This window comes from Osmerus mordax, chromosome 2 (genome assembly GCF_038355195.1).
Source record: "Osmerus mordax isolate fOsmMor3 chromosome 2, fOsmMor3.pri, whole genome shotgun sequence".
Classification (NCBI taxonomy): domain Eukaryota; kingdom Metazoa; phylum Chordata; class Actinopteri; order Osmeriformes; family Osmeridae; genus Osmerus; species Osmerus mordax.
The window spans coordinates 15,562,542-15,581,335 of NC_090051.1; the positions used below are offsets into that span (position 1 = coordinate 15,562,542).

The window sequence follows — 18,794 nt, forward strand, 5'->3', positions numbered from 1 at the left end:
TACTGAATTATGTAAGAAGCTGAGAGGTATAAGGTAGGCCCTATCAAATATTATCTACATGTTCATAAACACACACACACACATCCTCTGCCAAAATGATATATCTTCATCCAAAATGTCCCCACTGTAACTCTGGGTCGACATCTACACAGTCATCTCATTCTAAATGACAACTACAATGAACCTTGGGGTTGGTCAGACACTCAACAGAGGGCTGTTTTTATTTTTGCTCAAAGCAGAGAAATATTTTGAAGACGTTATGACAGACTACCAGCAAGTAGGTTTCACGATCACACTCTTATTTGACAAATCAAGAATATGGACGAATCAATTCACTTTGTGTTACGCTTGTGTACATCGTATGCGCTGATATGCATATTTGTGGTATAGGCCTACCTGCATAGCAGATCTTTTCTGCATGTGTGAAATTCTGTCATTGCACTGCCTTGTGAACACAAACAGCGTCAAATTGTTCCATCTTCTATGGTATTGCTGTTATTGATGCATTATTCTGTCAGCATAATATGTAGCCTAATATAAAAATTTAGATTATGCCATATTGCTTGCTAACCACGAACCACTGAAATGAACTGTGCACTTCCAGTGATTATGTGTTATTTGTAGGCATCACTATAAAAGTGTCTGATTATCGAATGCATGTTAATGCAATGCCTTAGTGTTATAATTGACTAACTGTGTATTTTGACACAATAAACGCATGTCAAATGTTGAACAATTGTGCCATTTTTATTTCGATTGGGCACCAGCAATGATGGATGAAAATACCTGAATACCTTGAAATACATGACTTCATTTGTGCAATAGTCTCTGTTTCTCTTGTGCTTTAAAAGAAACATGCTCCAAGTACTGAATGGATTACAAAAAGGATACCAATCTTACATATATTTCAATTCATCACGAAAAAACATATCCTATCCTATTTTGACCAGATCTTAAGTTGCTTTACCAGAGACAGGCGCAGCGCGTGATATTAGAGTTTAGCCAGATTTGTAATGAGCAATGCACTGCATTGTATTGGTCCAACCTGCAGGAACATTTGCATAGACTCGCCCACACGGGTGTTCCACGCCCCTACTGTAACAGCTACAGAAACAAGCAGCCGTTCTATCACGGCAGTTGGAAATTAGGTAGTGGGCGAAATATCTTCGTTATTTTTTAGCTAGCCAGCTGGATTACTGACCTCACGTTAACTTTCAGAAATCTAACCTTTCCTGAAACTAATGTTACACAGATTTTAAGATTGTGTGTTCTGTTTCAAGATTACAGCACAGGACAAGTATTTGGGCTGTATGATCGAGTATTTGGATTTCTAATAGTCGACAGTGTCGGTTTTCATCGGGTGAGTGGATATTATTCCCAGACGTTTCTTAACGAATTTTAACTTAGGTGATACTGTACTGTAGTTCTGTTGTTCTGTGGTATCCCTCACTTTTCAAACAGGACATCGACACGTTAACTATTCATATTTGAGTTAAATGTGAGAGATTGAGAGAGCAATTTGCAGTTTATTTATTTAGTCAGATACAGTACTGTACTGTACGCTAATGTCAAAGTTACGAGCTTGCTAAACATGTGTCATTGAGTCATTATTAATGATGATAGTCACAGCGTCGTGTAGCCTATTGTTTGCTATCTAATAGTGTAGTCTACTAATTTAAAAGCCACATTTTCATTAAACTGATGGATTTGTTTTGCCTATTATTTACAGGGACCATAAGTTCGGGTGCAGTAGCACCTTTCTGTTTGAAGAGAGTCTCTGGTCAGAGGGAATGGCCCCTGCCTTGACCAAGCTCACAAAAGACAGACACAGAATCCACCTGCCCTCTCCTCTGAGCTCCAGCAACATGGAGGCAGATGGTGCCATGCTCAGTCCTGAATTGGACCCCCATGTGAAACTGATGGAGGACAACTTTTCTCAGAAGGTGTGGCTTAACCTTTCCTCCTTGCCTTTCTTGGACACCTGCTGCACCAAAGGTTCCCTGGAGTTCCCCAACTCCATCCTAGCTCCCCTGCTACAGGCCTCAAGCAGCCAGTACAAGAGTGTGCTCCTCTCTAGATCCCTTCTCAGCCTGATTTCTCTCAACAAAAACCTGAAGGATTCACAGGCAGCAGCCTTACCAGGTACGCAAGCCATGTACATTGTGCCCATCCCTGAACACAGTGGCCAAGATGTGGTGATGCAGCCTCAACACTGTGAAGCAGATGGCCCTGATGTCCCCCAGTCTCCTCCACATTACCAGGGTAACACCATGGGCCAGTACAGCTCTGCTCTGCTGACACCTACCGTGTCTAGGGAGGGAAAGCGGGGTGTCGTTAGCGCGGAACCTGCCTCAGCTCAAGCCTGGGTAACGAGGGCTCCGGATCAACCCGTGACTGCTGCAGTGGTGCAGGGGGCAGTGAGAGACCAGACCCAGTGGCATATCTCCAGACAGGCAGCTCTGCTTCTTAAGGCAGAGAGGATCCAGAGGAGGCTCCAGGCCCTGCTCGGGGATCACGCCAGCCGCCACTGCAGCATCCAGCTGGACGCTCTGAAGAACAGGCTCAGGCAGGAGAAGACAGGGACCCAGCCCGCTCCTGTTGACACCAAGCCCGACCCACTCCTGGTACATGTGCAGATGCCCACCCCGGGCAGTAGAGTTCAGTGGCCTCTCGTACCAGAGTCCTCACCTCCATCAACCTCGACAGAGATTCAGGAATTTGCCTGCCATGCCCAGGCACTGCTACGAGGTGTCCAGCAGGCCATAGACTCTGATGCCACAGACAGCGGCTCTGATGAGGAGCTGGAGCCTGAACGCCCAATCAGAAACCTGGCGGTACCATTGTAAGTAAAGACATCTTGAAAGTAAAGAGGAGTTTTTTTTTCTCCCACGGGTGTCTTGTTTAAGAAGGGCTTGTTTTAAGGAGTCCTGGTGTTTTCTTGGCTGCCGCAGTGGGTTGTTACAGCTTCATAAACAGTGGATGAATTGGAGGAAAGGTATGAAGATCACATACCATAAAAACAAGTGTATGTGGGTTTGAGTCAAAGTGTAAACACATGAGCCTATTTGCTACCCTAAACCCTTAAGAGAAATGATTGAAACAGTTTTTTTGTTCTTGCTTTTGTTTAGTTGACCCCAAACAGAGTATTCTGGTATTCTTGGTATCCTTACTTCTCCACCCCAAATTCCTCAGAGCAGGCCTTTGACGTCAGTCAAAAAAAGGGCGGATTTCAGCCGAAAATGGGACCAGTTCAATGGCTAGGTTAAATCCTTGCATAGTTATCAGGCACTCAGACAGAGACGAAGCCCACTGCAGACGACAGAAAGGCCCCGGGGAGAGGGAGACAGGGAGTCAGGTGGCTGAGCGGTGAGGGAGTCGGGCTAGTAATCAGAAGGTTGCCAGTTCAATTCCCAGCCGTGCCAAATGACGTTGTGTCCTTGGGCAAGGCACTTCACCCTACTTGCTTCGGGGGGAATGTCCCTGTACTTACTGTAAGTCGCTCTGGATAAGAGCGTCTGCTAAATGACTAAATGTAAATGAGACAGAATGAGAGATAGAGGACAGGGGAGAGAGGGAAAGAGAGAGTTAAATGACATTTAATGACAGCTGTGGAAAAAAACAGCCTTTTCTTTTAAAGGGAGTTTTGCAGCTCCACCCTCGAAGGGCTCCACATGTGTTTCATTTGGCCTTCTTGGCAAACGTGGTGAAGTCTAGTTTTCCGTCCTTACAGCTGTGGATACCAATGACGTTTCCTCTGTTTATTTTTCGCTTGACTTCCATCCAATGGGTTGGTCTATGGGAGGACAGCGGTCGGCCTCGTAGATTCCTCCACAACCCTCTACTGCTGTCATAACAGTCGTGTCTGGTTTCCTGGCTCTCTTTTCCCAGCAGCGGGGGGGGGGGGGGGGGGGGGGGGGGGGCACAGACTGGCATACCTCTATGCCCTCCCATGCCTTCCGCTCTCCTCTTCTCTAATCCTACCTATTCTCCTTTGAATGGAACGGCCCCTCTGCTCTGAGCTCTGAGCTCTTGTCGTTGTGCTCTGTGTTGACGTCCAGAGCTCCTCGGAACCCGATGAGGGAACTATGTTCAGCTGTAGGCCTAGTACGTAGACCAGATCAAAACCTGTGAAAAATGCCTATCCTGTTTTAGCCTACTGCCTGGTAGGCTCCAAAATAAGAATTGTGTGCGTCTGGAGACAACTTAACCTTCTGGAGAAAAACCCCCACCATCAGTTCCTCTAAATCCATCGGTCCCTTTTGCTGTGAGTGTTAATGTTGTGCCCTAGAAGTCCTATGATGATGGCCTCTCCTGGTAGATTGGTACCAGTCGCACATCGCCAAGTAACCACACTTCCCTGGACTGGAATGTTGGGATGGAGAGAAAGACGTGACATTTATGTAGCTCGGGTGTGAAACGATGGGATGTCGGCAGTGATTCCTGTGCGGGACTAATAAACGGCGTGAGTGACAAAGCGCCAGCGGTTGACACAGTTCTGGGGAAGGCGGACATGGAGAAGGAGGGAGGCCGGGGTGGGGGTTTGTTTGGCAAGGTTCTGGCATCCCCCTGGCTGACGCAGTTTGTCTTTGTGTAGGGCTTATGCCTCATGCTTGGCCGACAATGGTGTCCCAGTGCCTGACAGTCCAGACTTTTTATGGCATGCAGCTCCTTCAATGGGACCTCCTCGGGGTGGAAGAGGGTGTTAGGTCGTTTCCATCTTTATGAGACGAGGAAATGGGTTTGGTTTGTTTGAGGAAAAACGACGGGGTAATAGACTTTAAGTCAGTTAAAAGAGCCTCGGAATGCAATTTCTCTTACATCGCTTGTAGGTTTCACGCTGGAACTTTCTTTATTTGGGTGTAGGCCGAGATTCAATTTTCTATAGCAGAGGCTCATGTCTAGCATACTCAGTCTCCAGCAACCCTTTATTTGAGCTGCTCTCAGTCTCCCACTTGGACATGGCATTGGAGTGGGGACAGACTTGGCTAATTCCTGGAATGAAGGTGATAAAGGGACAGTTGACACTGTCTTAAACCCTAGGGTTAGAGGGATGAAGTTACCGATTCTGTTTTCTCCTTTGTGTGTGTGTGTGTGTTGTCATGCTGCTCCACTTAACTGTAAATATCTCTGGAATGTTCCTACTAGTCAGACAAGGCCCCAGGGCTAGAACTGGGGCTGGGGCAGGCAGTACCAGGCTGTGCCAGGCGGCTGCTACTGGGAGGATAGACACTGGGTGCAGGATGGGAGTCAGTGAGCCTCCATTTAAGACCTTTGGACGATTTAAAATAATAATTTGCCTGCTTTTCTATAAGGAATGTCACAAGGGCTTCATAATACAGTCGTAACACCATTTAACTCTGTGTGCAGCACCATTTTCGTGTTGGTGAAGTAAAGGATATAGGCCTATTTGTGAAAGAGGAAAACCAACCGGCTGTTGTTAGCCTCCACAGATAAGCTTTCCTGCTCTGTTTGAAGCTTGGTGTTCCTGGCATTCCCAATGTCGTAGAGCAGTGGCATGGCAACAGCTCGGTGGGGCTAGCGACCGTCCAGAGTACAGGAATACCAGACCATACGGCCTCCATGGAAACCGGCACACAGCTTGCAAATGATTTATTTATGGCCTAGTTTGCCATTTTACCTGCCTCAGCAGAATCCCTCCTCCTAGCCCCATCTCTGTTAAAGCCCATTAAAACAGCTGATTAGCATGTTAGCTAGGTCCTTTTCATCTTCTGCTACTAGTAGAAGTACTACTACTTTTACTAAGCGCTCGGCTTCTTTTTTAAACGTGCTTGCTGTATCGATAGTCATTTTTAAGATCATAAAAAAAATAAACAGATAATTTGAAAGTATTGTACAGACTTGATGTGGTTCTTAGAATGTTTGAATCGAATCTTGAATCCTTAAACCTTTTGAATCAAATGCTAAAAGAAGTTTCCCTTTTTTTTTGGTCTTTTGTTATTTCTGTTTCTCTTTTCCTCCCCTCATTTCTCTTGCTCTCTCCTGATCTCTCCACCTTCCTCCATACCTCCCAGAAGCAGGTCTGGGTGTGAGCAGAGCTGGCAGGAGGGGAGGGCAGAGGTGGGCAGCCGGTGGACCTGGTTGCAGCTGCGTGTCGATGAACTGGAGGGCCGAATCCAGCAGCTGGGAGACCTTCGCAGGCAGATCTCCTCCACCAAGGTAACCCTCCAGGACCTGCTGGAGGTGGACCCCACTCCCAACCCTGGTCTAAACCCTGGCTGCAGACCCTGTCACCTCCTGGTGTGACACTTGCTCCCGGGGTGTCATCTGGCTTTGATGTCTTAACTCACAGTGTCTCGGCTCATCAGCTGCTATGACAGCTTCTTGGCTACTGACAGCTTTATTCACACTCACAATGCCCACTCCATTATGGATGGATTACGAACCCAACCATCGTGCAGGATTGATTGAATCAGGCATCACTACACATCATATACGTATGTGTGTAAGGGAGTCAGGTGGCTGAGCGGTGAGGGAATCGGGCTAGTAATCAGAAGGTTTCTAGTTCGATTCCCGGCTATGCCAACCAAATGACGTTGTGTCCTTGGGCAAGGCACTTCACCCTACTTGCCTCGGGGGGAATGTCCCTGTACTTACTGTAAGTCGCTCTGGATAAGAGCGTCTGCTAAATGACTAAATGTAAATGTGTGTGTGTGTGTGTGTGTGTGTGTGTGTGGTCTCAGGGGGGCGTGGTTCTGGCAGACTCCCAGCCACTGACAGACAGGCAGATCCAGCAGACCCTGCTGACAGAGACAGCAGGCCTGTCCTTCACTGCAGGGGGCCATGGAGACCTGGCCTCGGACACCGAACCCAGCAGCCCCACACGCCTGCTCCGGAACATAGAGAGACAGGTACACGCACACGACACACACCCATACACACACTCGTTTTTTTCCGCCCTAGCCAGTCAAGCAACATACCATTTTTAAGGTCCCAATTTCCCAGATGTGTTAACGTGTGACGTACGGGCTGAGGTACCGTGGCGTGTCTGTGACGGGGGGATGTGTCTACCCCACAGAGTGCCCAACTGACCCAGATTGTCACCAGCCTGATGCCCCCCCTCAACCTGTCACCCTCCTCCTCTCCCGTCTCTAAAGACGCCCGCAGATGGAACGGTCTGAACAAGAAGGCCTTCGGCAGGTATTAAACCACCTAGACCACTGCATAAGACCCAGACCACAGACACCACCTTGAGAGATCCAGTTCACCATAGCCACTGTATGAATCTCGAGTGTTTTCAAGCCTCCGGAATCTCATTAAGAAGAGGTCATGAGGGTTGGGTGAGGAGGGTCCGGGGGAGTTGCCACAATATGACAAGCGTTGGACACACACTTCCTGTTACCACGGAAACATACTATCCATCTCAGTGGAGATGGAATCGTCTGCCGAGATGACATTGCCGTTGTGAGGGTCGCTTCTCTCCACAAGCCCGTGTGTGTGTGTGTGCGTGTGTGTGTGTGTGACTGGGCTTCAGCCCAGACGTGCACTCTCATCAGTCATCGAGCGGAGTTTAAACATGCTGCTCCCCAGTGTTGAAACAAGCCACAGACCTAAGTAACTGCATCCGGAGAGATTTGGATCAGAATCATGAGTTCAAGTTTTCCTTCCTGTTCCCGGCTCTCAGGCTGTGGTGGATTCCTTGGACCCATTGGATTTAGATGCCCCGAGGGACTCGGACAGATTTGTTTTGATTGCAAGGGAACGTAGCGTGTGTGTGTGTGTGCGTGCTTTTGATAGTGGAAAGTGCTAAGGAGGTTCAGAGTCTATGTGATGGCTAGGTGAGTCCGTGCTGAGCGTGCGTTCTGTGTGCTCCTCTGCAGCAGCCTGAAGAAGGGCGAGGACGTGTTCCTCCAGAGGGGGGTGAAGAGGAGGAGGGTGGTGCGCAGGAGACAGCTCCTCCAGGCCGACGCCTCCTGTGTGTCCGCGCGGACGCGTCCCCTCGTCACCTACCACAAACCCCGGCTCTTCACCTTGGACTTGACCACCGCCTATACCCAACAGGTAACCCTTACCTTAACATAACCCAGCCCTGGCCTTTGCCCTAACCTCAACACACCCCCCGAAGTGAGGTCTACATTGCTGGAACGTTAGCTCAACCTTCTCTAACCCTAACCTTCCAAGCTGAGGAGACTTCTAGACCAGCATTTACTGCCAATAATTTTTTTGGGGGAAAAAGGTCCCTAAATTAAACAGGAATTAGAGTTAAGCCAAAAAGCTGGTTGTGCTCAAAAAGCCAACAACTGGCCAGGGAACATCTTAAAATGTGTTTCCAGCACATGATGTTTGGACTAGCTTGTGTGAGACAGTCTGCTATCCCATACACAACCATGAGACCTTTAGACCAACTCTAGGTCGTCCTCTTAGAGAACAGATTGGCGCATCGACTCCCGAGCGTTGTTATGGAGAACCTGCGGCGTGCGTCACGACTGCCTGGGCCCTGGAGGCGTCATTCCGATCCCCTCGTTATGCAGACGGGGCCTAATTGTTCTATTAGGATTCGTCGACGAGCTCCGAGGAGTCTTGGAGAGGCTCCGCCAGGACAGTAGACGGTGGTAGAAGTGCTGCCTTTCCATCTCAAGAGACCTTGAATCTCAGCCCGGGGCTGGAGGGCTTGAAGCTCACACCTAGCCCTTTCTCTCCTGCCCCGTGCGGCTGACTCTGTGATCTCTGCCCAGCCAGCTCGAGCAAGCAGCAGGGCAAAACACGAGCTGGTGAGAATGTAGGGAGGAAGGGAAGGGGGGGGGGGGTGGGAGGGGGAGGAAGGAGGGAACGAGAAGAAAGCTTTTAGCGGCTTAATTCGTTTGATTAGCGTGATTTGCCTCAGCGCCTCCAGGGCGCGGTGACTCATCGAGCGCCGAGCTCCGAGACGAGACGACACTCCACTCGTTCACCTCTGCCACTCCTTTCCCAGAATCCCTCTGGCTACCGGTTCAGAGAACCTCTCTCTTTGACCCATTTCCTTTTAGATAAGTTAGGCTTGAGTTACTGGGGATTCAAAAAGCCACAGACGATGAAAGATGAGGACCGTCGTGGCCTGTGTGAACAAATTGTAATTCAGGAGCTGTGCTCTGTATTAAACGGTTTTCTCTCCTCCTGCAGGAACTGGACCCCGCCTCCCTCTCCTCCTCCTCCTCTCCCTCCTCCTCATGCCCCACCTGTGAGTCATGTGACCCCCTTGGCCTGTGTTCTGACCCCACGTGCTCCAGCTACGCCCCACCTCCTGGGAGGGGCCATAGCAGAGCACACCCTGTGCTGTCTCTCTCCTCAGGTAGGCCTGTGTGGGGCGAAGAGGGTCAGAGGGACACACAAATGTATCAGAGACAGTCTTGGTGATTAAGATCCAAATCTAGTGGATCAGTTCCAGGACTAGTGGATCAGCCCCAGGCCTAGTGGATCAGTTCCAGACCTAGTGGATCAGTTCCAGGCCTAGTGGATCAGTTCAAGGCCTAGTGGATCAGTTCCTGAACTAGTGGATCAAATCTGAATGTAGCGTATAAGCCTCAGAACGAGCCTTGTATCCATTCCAGACTCAGTGTTTCAGCGCCAGACTTAGTGTATTGGATCCAGACCTAGTGTATCGAATACAGACCTAGTGTATACGATTCAGACCCAGTGGATCAGTTTCAGAAAACAGATCCACATCAGATGCATCTGTGCCCCACCCATCCAGACACCCCTCTCCAACAGCACCTCCAGAGGGCCGTGCTCCGAGAAGACTGGGTCCAGAGGCCCCTGCTGCTGAAGACAGAGCCGTCCAGCCCCGTCCCCCTCCCCGGCCGCAGGCGCCGCAGGCTCAGCTCAACACCGCTGCCCGGTAAGGAGAAGCTAGCACACACGCTCTCCACGGAGGCTCCACTTGGAGAGCTCACACCGCGTCACCCCCCCCCCCCCCACCCCTCCCAAAGCAGGTTCTGAGCAGGCGGGTTGGCAGTAACAGTCCCTGGTTGCTCTCCAGGGGGCTTCTCACACATGCTCTGACTCAGCCTCTCCAATCATTAATCCCCCAGTGCCCCTTGCTAGCCAGGACCAGCTAGGATCCCCAAACAAGCCCTGTTCTCATGGGGGGGGGGGGGGGGGGGGGAGCGAGAGAGGGGAGAAAAGGGCAGAAAAGTCGGGGAGGCCAGGGGAAGGAGTACCGCTGCGTGTCAGATGAGCAGAGCACTGGGACGCCCCCCGAGAGCTAACTCAAACGCCGCTTTGTCGATTTCCTGTCCTCGTGAATGGCCCCCCCCATAGCCAATGATTAAGCTCAAAAGAACACACACACAGTGTTCTACAGTTTAGGCTGTGAAAGGTTATTACACAAGTGAAACTTGTGCTATATGGTCCGGTGGGACTCTCCGGGAGGAAGTGAATGTTAACGTTGATCTTGTTCTGGGCTCGCCACGATCGACATCACACACAGACACGTCCGCTCCCTCCTGCTGCTGTCTGTCCTCTCCGCCTCTCCTCCTCCTCTGTCCCTCTCCCCCTTATCTCCTGTGCTCCCCTTACTCTCTCGCTCCGTTGGTGACTGCCTCGCGGGAGGAGCCGGCAGAGGGGGAAATAGGCTGAGGGATATCTGCAGGTAGTGTCCTCTCTTATCTGGCCTTTGCAGCTTGACGGGGCCACTGTGCCAGCTGTGATTCAGACCTAGTTGACACTGTTCAGCCGCGAGGCTCAGAGCTTGCAGATTACCCTAACGTCTCTGTCACACCCCTCCCACCCAGCACACAGACTATCTGCTCTCCTTACAAAAGACCTGCCCGCAGACAAAGAGCTTCATTGTGTGTGGGTCTGGGAAACGTCATCTGTCTAATGTGACACGACTGAGAGTTAAGGATTAGCATTAGGGATGTGTTATTATGGTTTAACCAAGCCTTGTTATGCCCGGGGGGGGGGGGGGGGGGGGGGGTGGATGGTAGTCGGCGTAAGGGGGATTCCTGATGATCTAACACTGTTTGCTGTGTCACTCCAGGTTGTTATCAGCGCCAGAAGCACCATGGAAGGCATCGAGGGGGCGGGGTCAGGGGCGTGTCACCAGTCGGGTGGGCGGGGCTGGCCCCGATGCCACGCAGGAAGGCCTGTCAAGGGAGCAGGAAGAGGAGACACACTCACAGAGTGCTGGAAGGTGTGTGTGTGCGTATGTGTGTGTGTGTGTGTGTGCTACATGTTCAGACGGATTTGTGCTGTAACAGACCGTTGCTTCCTGTTCTAGATGAAGACGACCTTCTGTGTCGGCTGTCAGACCCAGAGGACGGCTCAGGGGAGGGGCTAGAGGAGATATCCACGCCTCAGGCCTCCCACACACGCAGGCCTCTTGTGCAGGTAGGCTCACCCTCCTCACTTCACCAACCTAACACTCACTTCACCTACTACACCAACCTAACACTCACTTCACCTACTACACCAACCTAACACTCACTTCACCTACTACACCAACCTAACACTCACTTCACCTACTACACCAACCTCACTCACTTCACCTACTACACCAACCTAACACTCACTTCACCTACTACACCCACCTAACACTCACTTCACCTACTACACCCACCTAACACTCACTTCACCTACTACACCCACCTCACTCACTTCACCTACTACACCAACCTAACACTCACTTCACCTACTACACCAACCTAACACTCACTTCACCTACTACACCAACCTAACACTCACTTCACCTACTACACCAACCTAACACTCACTTCACCTACTACACCAACCTAACACTCACTTCACCTACTACACCAACCTCACTCACTTCACCTACTACACCAACCTAACACTCACTTCACCTACTACACCACCCTAACACTCACTTCACCTACTACACCCACCTAACACTCACTTCACCTACTACCCCACCTAACACTCACTTCACCTACTACACCCACCTCACTCACTTCACCTACTACACCAACCTAACACTCACTTCACCTACTACACCAACCTAACACTCACTTCACCTACTACACCCACCTAACACTCACTTCACCTACTACACCAACCTAACACTCACTTCACCTTCTACACCCACCTAACACTCACTTCACCTACTACACCAACCTAACACTCACTTCACCTACTACACCAACCTAACACTCACTTCACCTACTACACCCACCTAACACTCACTTCACCTACTACACCCACCTCACTCACTTCACCTACTACACCAACCTCACTCACTTCACCTACTACACCAACCTCACTCACTTCACCTACTACACCCACCTCACTCACTTCACCTACTACACCAACCTAACACTCACTTCACCTACTACACCAACCTAACACTCACTTCACCTACTACACCCACCTCACTCACTTCACCTACTACACCAACCTCACTCACTTCACCTACTACACCAACCTAACACTCACTTCACCTACTACACCCACCTCACTCACTTCACCTACTACACCCACCTCACTCACTTCACCTACTACACCCACCTCACTCACTTCACCTACTACACCAACCTCACTCACCTCACCTACTACACCCACCTCACTCACTTCACCTACTACACCCACCTCACTCACTTCACCTACTACACCCACCTCACTCACCTCACCTACCTCATCCACCTCACCCACTTTATCTACCTAACCCGCCTCTCCAACCTAACCAGACCTCGTGTTCCCCCCACGTCTTCAGGGCCCTATCCGAAGGCGTCAAGGAGAGAGCGTCTACAACATCAACAACATTGTCATCCCCATGTCACTCGCTGCCACAACCAAGGTGGAGAAGCTCCAGTACAAAGATATCATCACACCGAGGTACAGTAGGCCCTTACTGCTCAGCGGAAGCTATACAACCCCGTCTGACACGATTGTTTTGGACAAAAAATGAGAGAAGAGACTGAGCTAAGAGTCTTGTTTCTATAGCTGGAGAATAGTAAGCACCTTACTACTGAAGGTGAGCGAGGGAGAGGAAGAGGAGGAGAAGGAAGAGGAGGAAGAAGAGGTACGGACATAAACATGTATGCTTACGATGCCTGTCCCTACCAGGACTCTCTCTCTCTCCTACGAAATGAATTATGATTGACCCGTGTGTGTGTGTTGCCTGTTCAGGTAGAGCTCCTGTGTGACGAGATCTTCTCCCAGAGACACCTGGGATGTGAGCAGAGAGAGAAGCTGCGCTGGGTGTCCTGGGGCAAGAGCAGACGGCACCGACGCACCACCAGGTGGGCCCACCAGAACCTCAGAACCTTCCGGACACCACCACTCTCTAGAACCACACACCAAAACCAGAGAAACAGAACCTCACTAAAATTCCATGGCATATATAGTTTGGCATATCTAATGCAGGCCAGGCCATCTATCTTGCACAAGGGAGCATCACCACATGTCAAAATCACAGGTCCACTCCCGGAAATCGCTCAGTGAAGCATTTCAAGATGGTGGGTGTTTCCAGAAGCTTATGCCCAGTGTGTTTGTGCCCAGGTCTGGTAGCAGGAGCCTGGATGGCAGCGTAGGGACGGGAGGCTCAGCGTGGGAGTGTGGCCTTCAGAGCGACGGGACTCCGCCTCCTGACTGGGGCTGCACCTATCCGGAGACGGACACGGAGGAAGGCGCGGGGGAGGAGTGTGTGGTGAGGGACCCATCAGCTGGCGGTGTCATCCAGACACTTGTGGGAGGGGTCGGGGGTCGTGTCGCTCTGTGAGAGGACTCAAGGAGTGGGTGACTCTGGGCTGATTGGAGGGCTTCTCGATTGGATGAGTCATCAAGCAATAGGCTCTTAGAGACGGGAGCCGAATCAAGACGGCCCCGCTCTCCAGCGTGGAGGAGCAGCAGGACGAGGGCCAGCGTTTGTCCAGCTCGACATGTTCGGGCGACCAACTTCTGTGGCGCACGGCCTCAAAGGTTTAAATCACAGACGAAATACTCGCCGTCCAGATATAAATCGGCATTACACTGTCAGTCTTCAGAGATACACTGGAGATCAGTGATCAGGTATATTTCCGTAGCCCCAAACCATGCTTGTGACAGGCTTCCCCCATGATGTTCAACGCAGTGTGGGTGGGAAGGCTAAAGGAAAGGGGAAAAGAGACAGGAAGGAATATCTTGTCCGAGTTCACCCACTGTTCCCCTGTCAACCTTAATGTCAGGAAAGGTGTTCTCACTAGCTTGTTGATCTCTTGGCTCACCTCACTCTAATAACAGTGTGTTGGTGTATGAATGTGTGTGTGTGTTCTCTCCCGGTGCAGCCCCAGGCCCCATGGGAGAGGCGTGTGTTTCCCCTGGGCTGCGAGGAGGGGGAGGCCCTGCACTGGGACCAAGAGGAGCCGGCAGAGACAGGGCCTCCCTGGGAGCAGGCGGGAGAGGATTGGAGCAGCGCAGAGGACAACGGCGGCAGCTCTCTCCTCTCCAACCCTTTCCCCTCGTCTCCACCCAGCACAACTCCACCCTCTGTTGGCCATCTGGGGAATAGCACCCCAGAGGAAGACGGCTGAGAAGGGAGGCTGGTGTCGTCATTGCACTCCATGCTGCCCCCCCCTCCCCCCTACAGTGGATTCTGGCACATTCTCTTGGAACCTTATTTCCATACCAGTATTTGTGGCATTCGTCAGACTCAATGTTGGGTTTTATTTGACCTAAGTGTTTGCGGGGACAGTTTTCTATTTCAAACATTGGGAAATGTTTTCGAATGATTTTAATAATCTTCCACTGTACGTTGTGGTTCTAGTTAGGAGTCTAGTTTGTATGCATAATAGAAAGCAATGCATACTAGCACTACAGCCAATGATAGCCTCAGGTCAATATCTGTATAAAGGTTTTACAATATTTATTGATGTTCAAAGCGCTGAGAATGTCAAGTCTTAATATATTGTACTGTCAAAGAATATAAATGTGTGTATACCTAAAAATTTAGATTGACATCAGATCAACTAATGTTTTTGACACAGTGTATTTGCAAATATATGTCAGGTGATCATTTAAAAATATATATTTTTAGTTGATACACTGTCTGAACGTCGGAGTTTGACAGATGGGTCAGTCCTCAATAAAATGTCATTCAAACCACATTACAAATCATTATGCATGAGGACCATAAGATGGCAATATAGTCCTCTGCATGTCATTTGATGAGAATGCTAAATTTTGTCGAGTGTTCGGGTAAACGTTATTGGAGAACTACTGCATAGGAGCACGATAATACACTGAGAATGTCTTATGTCACTTGGGAACTTCATTTACATTAGCCCCATATTGTGCTGGGACCAGTAATACCAGTATAGGGTGGTGAGGTCCAGGTGTTTGACAAGGACAAGTCATCCTCATGTATCATCAGATGGTTAATTGCAGGCAAGTTACAGTCAAGGTTATCTTCATCTAAAGATGTGTGTGTGGGTGGGGGACAGAGAGGATATTAAATCAGATGGGTTATTGATCTATCCTGATGACAGATCATAAAAATGAGTTATAAAACCTGATCACCTCTGTAGACGCATAGCTTCCCATGATTATCAGAGAGAGTTCTGTAATCTTGTTCTCATAAGATGGCAATGACCGGTCTCTTGAATGTGAAATTGCGATTGTTGAGATCCGAACAGTTTTGTGGTTAAATATACTGCTGTGCAACCTTGACTGATTAGTGTTTCCTCAAGACAAACGGCGCCAGTTTGTATGTGTTTTACCAGAGCATGTAAGCTTTTTTCGCCTGACAGCCCTAGGCCCATCACATCTGAAGTCAGTTGTGAATTCGGTAGCGCCTATGTTGAAACATTTACGGTACTGGGAGCGCAGCGGGAGGGGCTGGATGGTCTCAGCATTCTATGGTCAATCATTGCGCTCCAATACGGAGTTCTACTGCGAAGCCACTGCATTGAACAGGTAAGAACATTTATATATATAAATGTGACCCTAGTATTGTGTTAAAATGGTCGGACATTTGTGTCTACCTTGCTCTTACTGCCGCTACGTATATTAATGGATGGAAATTGTTTTCTATGAAGTTTAAGCTGTGGAGAATAACTCATGTTATTATGGACTGTTACGGGCTGACCTGATCGGTTTGGAGAAAGGACGCATTGTTCGTTGGCAATTTATGCATAATGTACGGTTTCATGATTAATGTTAGTAGTCATCGACACATTTTACACGTAAGTGTATGAAGAGGGTGTTTTGTGATGAAAGGGAACTCTCAGAGATTGGTAGAACCGCTGACATTAGAATGTTTTTTTGATTAGCGGTAGGCTATAGGCCACATAGCTTTATTGTATCAAACACTAACATATCAATAGGACATCGGAGAGTCACTTATTAATCAATAGCATATCTTTCTTATATGTTTGTGTCTTGAGTTTTTTCGGGCACTGCGGTTAGTTGGCTGTGGTTTCACCCGAGTCTGCAGTGTGCCGGTGATTTGCGCTTCGTTTAGGTCCAGCACTGATGGTGCTGAAACAACGTCCATCCCAGTCCATTTTTGTAGGTATATAGTCTAACACAACACATAACGTTTAGACAGACAGTAAATTATTTCACTTGTTGAAGGTGACAGTGCGTCTTTTCTATTCGGATGCACTTTAAGACAGGCTTTCCGCCTGTATTCTGTCTGCCCCCCGCCCCCAATTCTTTATCTTGAGGCTTGGAGTTAAATATACAGGTTTTCATCATTGACGATTCTCATCATGCCCAGCCAGAACCATTAATGCATGTCATTACCATTTTACAGACAGTTGTTTCTCCTGATACTAAGGGTGGGATGGTCACTGTGGCATACTATATTCGAAGCAGTGTCCTTCAGTGTTTCCCATTCTGTTCATTCCCCGAGTGAAAGTCTAAGGATGCATTGAAAGCTTGTTTTAATGCTGAAGGGACCATCCATGCTCAAGTCGAACGGCACTAACCCATAATACATCAGGCCCACTAAGGGAAATCTGCTAAACAACCTTGAGGGACTTCAGCCCAATGAAGACATATTGAGTTGTAGTACAGGCTCGCTGCTCTCCAATCCAATCACATTTACATGATATTGAGGGTATTGATTTCCTGGTGTTGTGTCCACTTGCTACAGTAGGCACTCAGGTGGCTAAGAGCCTCATACATTTCTATGAGACCGGAGGGAGGGACTCAGTAATGTTGTCAGAGCGACCACATTCAACCACAAAAACAAACATCTCACTCTACTGGATTGCAAGGACTGTTCCTCCTTTCCCCCTCTGTAATTCCAGTACCTGATTTAGTCTCCTGCTAGCAGATCCCCAGACTCCGTCATCTTGGGTTACACACTCGCAACAGACTGGGCACTGGGGACAAATCTGTGTCCAAATGTGCTCTGTGAAGGACAGCCTGGCCTGACAAGTCATAAGGCTTGACAACATTCAGCTGCTTGATATTAATATGACTATAGAATATCAACATAACATGGGAGATAGACTTGTCAAAATAATTTGTGTTTGTATGCATGTGTGCGTGTTTTGGGGAGAGTTTTAAGGGAAAGGGTACCCCTTTTGAGGGAGGTTTTAGCTGCAGTCACATGGAGCCCCAACACAATGACCTTAGTGTTCTCTGTTGGTCAGAGGAAACAGGTTGCTTCTTACCCCGTTGACCGTGCAGTGTCGATCCAGTAAACCAATTCCAGACTGGAACTCTCAATTTGAACGTTTTACATTTACTTTCTGAAATTATTTTCACATCAGGAATAATTCATTTAACTCTGAATCTACCTCAACCAAGGTGTAGAACTTTGACTTCCTGTGTGTCCAACACGCCTGGATGATAGGTGAAGTTCATGAAAACAAGCACTCACTGACCCTTCAAAGGACAACAGTGGCATTTGTGGCGTGTGTTCAGCAGATCTATACCTGACTTCATGAATCAGTTAGTGTGTGAGTGATCAATAGAGCCGGCCTGGACTTCAGGCCCTGGTCGGTCAGACAGAATAGGCCCCAGAGAAAACCCAGCAGAACCTCACAAAGAGCCGGCTCTCAATAACATGCTCCAGGCATCTTCATTTATACAGTAGCACTATTGATCTCTACACATTCCCTGATATCATCGGACGTTTTCTCAACATAAGAGAACGTTTTTGGGTTTTTAGTGAACTCGTTTTTCGTAGACCGTTCATGAAGGTGGTCAGCGTTTTACAGTTTTAAGTGACAGGGACCGCGGCTTTGAACGAGCCTGGATGTGGAAAGGACGGATTAGCCTGGGTGAGGTTAGGTCATTTAGGTTGAATTGAATTTAATACAGTGAGGCTTGGCTATAGCCTACAGGCTAGGCTAGGTTAGGTAATGGCAGCAGATTTTATTGGTGATGCAGCTGGTTTACATAAGCTGCTTCACTGATACAGCAGCAGGGCAGGATTATTCCAGACCTGGACACCCTGCTCAGCTAGCAGCGTCCTCTCACAGGCTATCACTCCTCACCAAAGCCTGACGTAATGCCCAGCGTCTAGGCCTTAGCTTGTACTGGTGTACTTGTGTGTGTTTATGTACAGGTATACGTGGATGTTTGTGCGTGTGTCTCCCAAGCACTTTTTTCAGACCTTATTTTTGGGATACTGTCATCCGCATCTTAAAACCCCACCTCCAGAATAGATTGGGAGCTTGTGCCCGCTGCAGTGAGGAGGAAGGGGAGGAAGGGGGGGGGGGGGGGGTTACTGCACTGGCATCGACATACCAAACATAGAGTTATGCACTCAAGCCCTGCCTCTGGTCCTCTTTATAATTTTCTCTGTAGTAAAATGTTCCTGCACCCTTGTTGACATTGGAAATCCTGTATCTATCCTTTTCAACCAATGGTTGCAAATGAACACATGTACCATAGCTTTGTACAAAGCT

At 49.0% G+C, this 18,794-nt stretch overlaps 1 protein-coding gene across 3 annotated transcripts; it reads left to right on the plus strand.

Moving 5' to 3' along the window:
* Positions 1-1,167: 1,167 nt before the first annotated feature.
* kansl1l (KAT8 regulatory NSL complex subunit 1-like) lies at positions 1,168-15,218 on the plus strand. Of its 3 annotated transcripts, none has more exons than XM_067258722.1 (15): positions 1,168-1,360; positions 1,730-2,842; positions 6,033-6,177; positions 6,702-6,869; positions 7,037-7,158; positions 7,839-8,019; positions 9,118-9,286; positions 9,689-9,832; positions 10,976-11,128; positions 11,216-11,325; positions 12,665-12,786; positions 12,895-12,973; positions 13,081-13,193; positions 13,453-13,600; positions 14,217-15,218. In XM_067258722.1, exons 2-15 carry the CDS (start codon positions 1,791-1,793, stop codon positions 14,460-14,462), a joined length of 2,952 nt encoding a protein of 983 aa, XP_067114823.1. In that variant the 5' UTR covers positions 1,168-1,360; positions 1,730-1,790; the 3' UTR covers positions 14,463-15,218. The 3 variants fall into 3 exon arrangements, with proteins under 3 accessions (XP_067114823.1, XP_067114826.1, XP_067114828.1); XM_067258725.1 differs by having other exon boundaries at positions 9,118-9,175; XM_067258727.1 differs by lacking the exons at positions 12,895-12,973; positions 13,453-13,600; positions 14,217-15,218 and having other exon boundaries at positions 13,081-13,191.
* Positions 15,219-18,794: the final 3,576 nt, after the last annotated feature.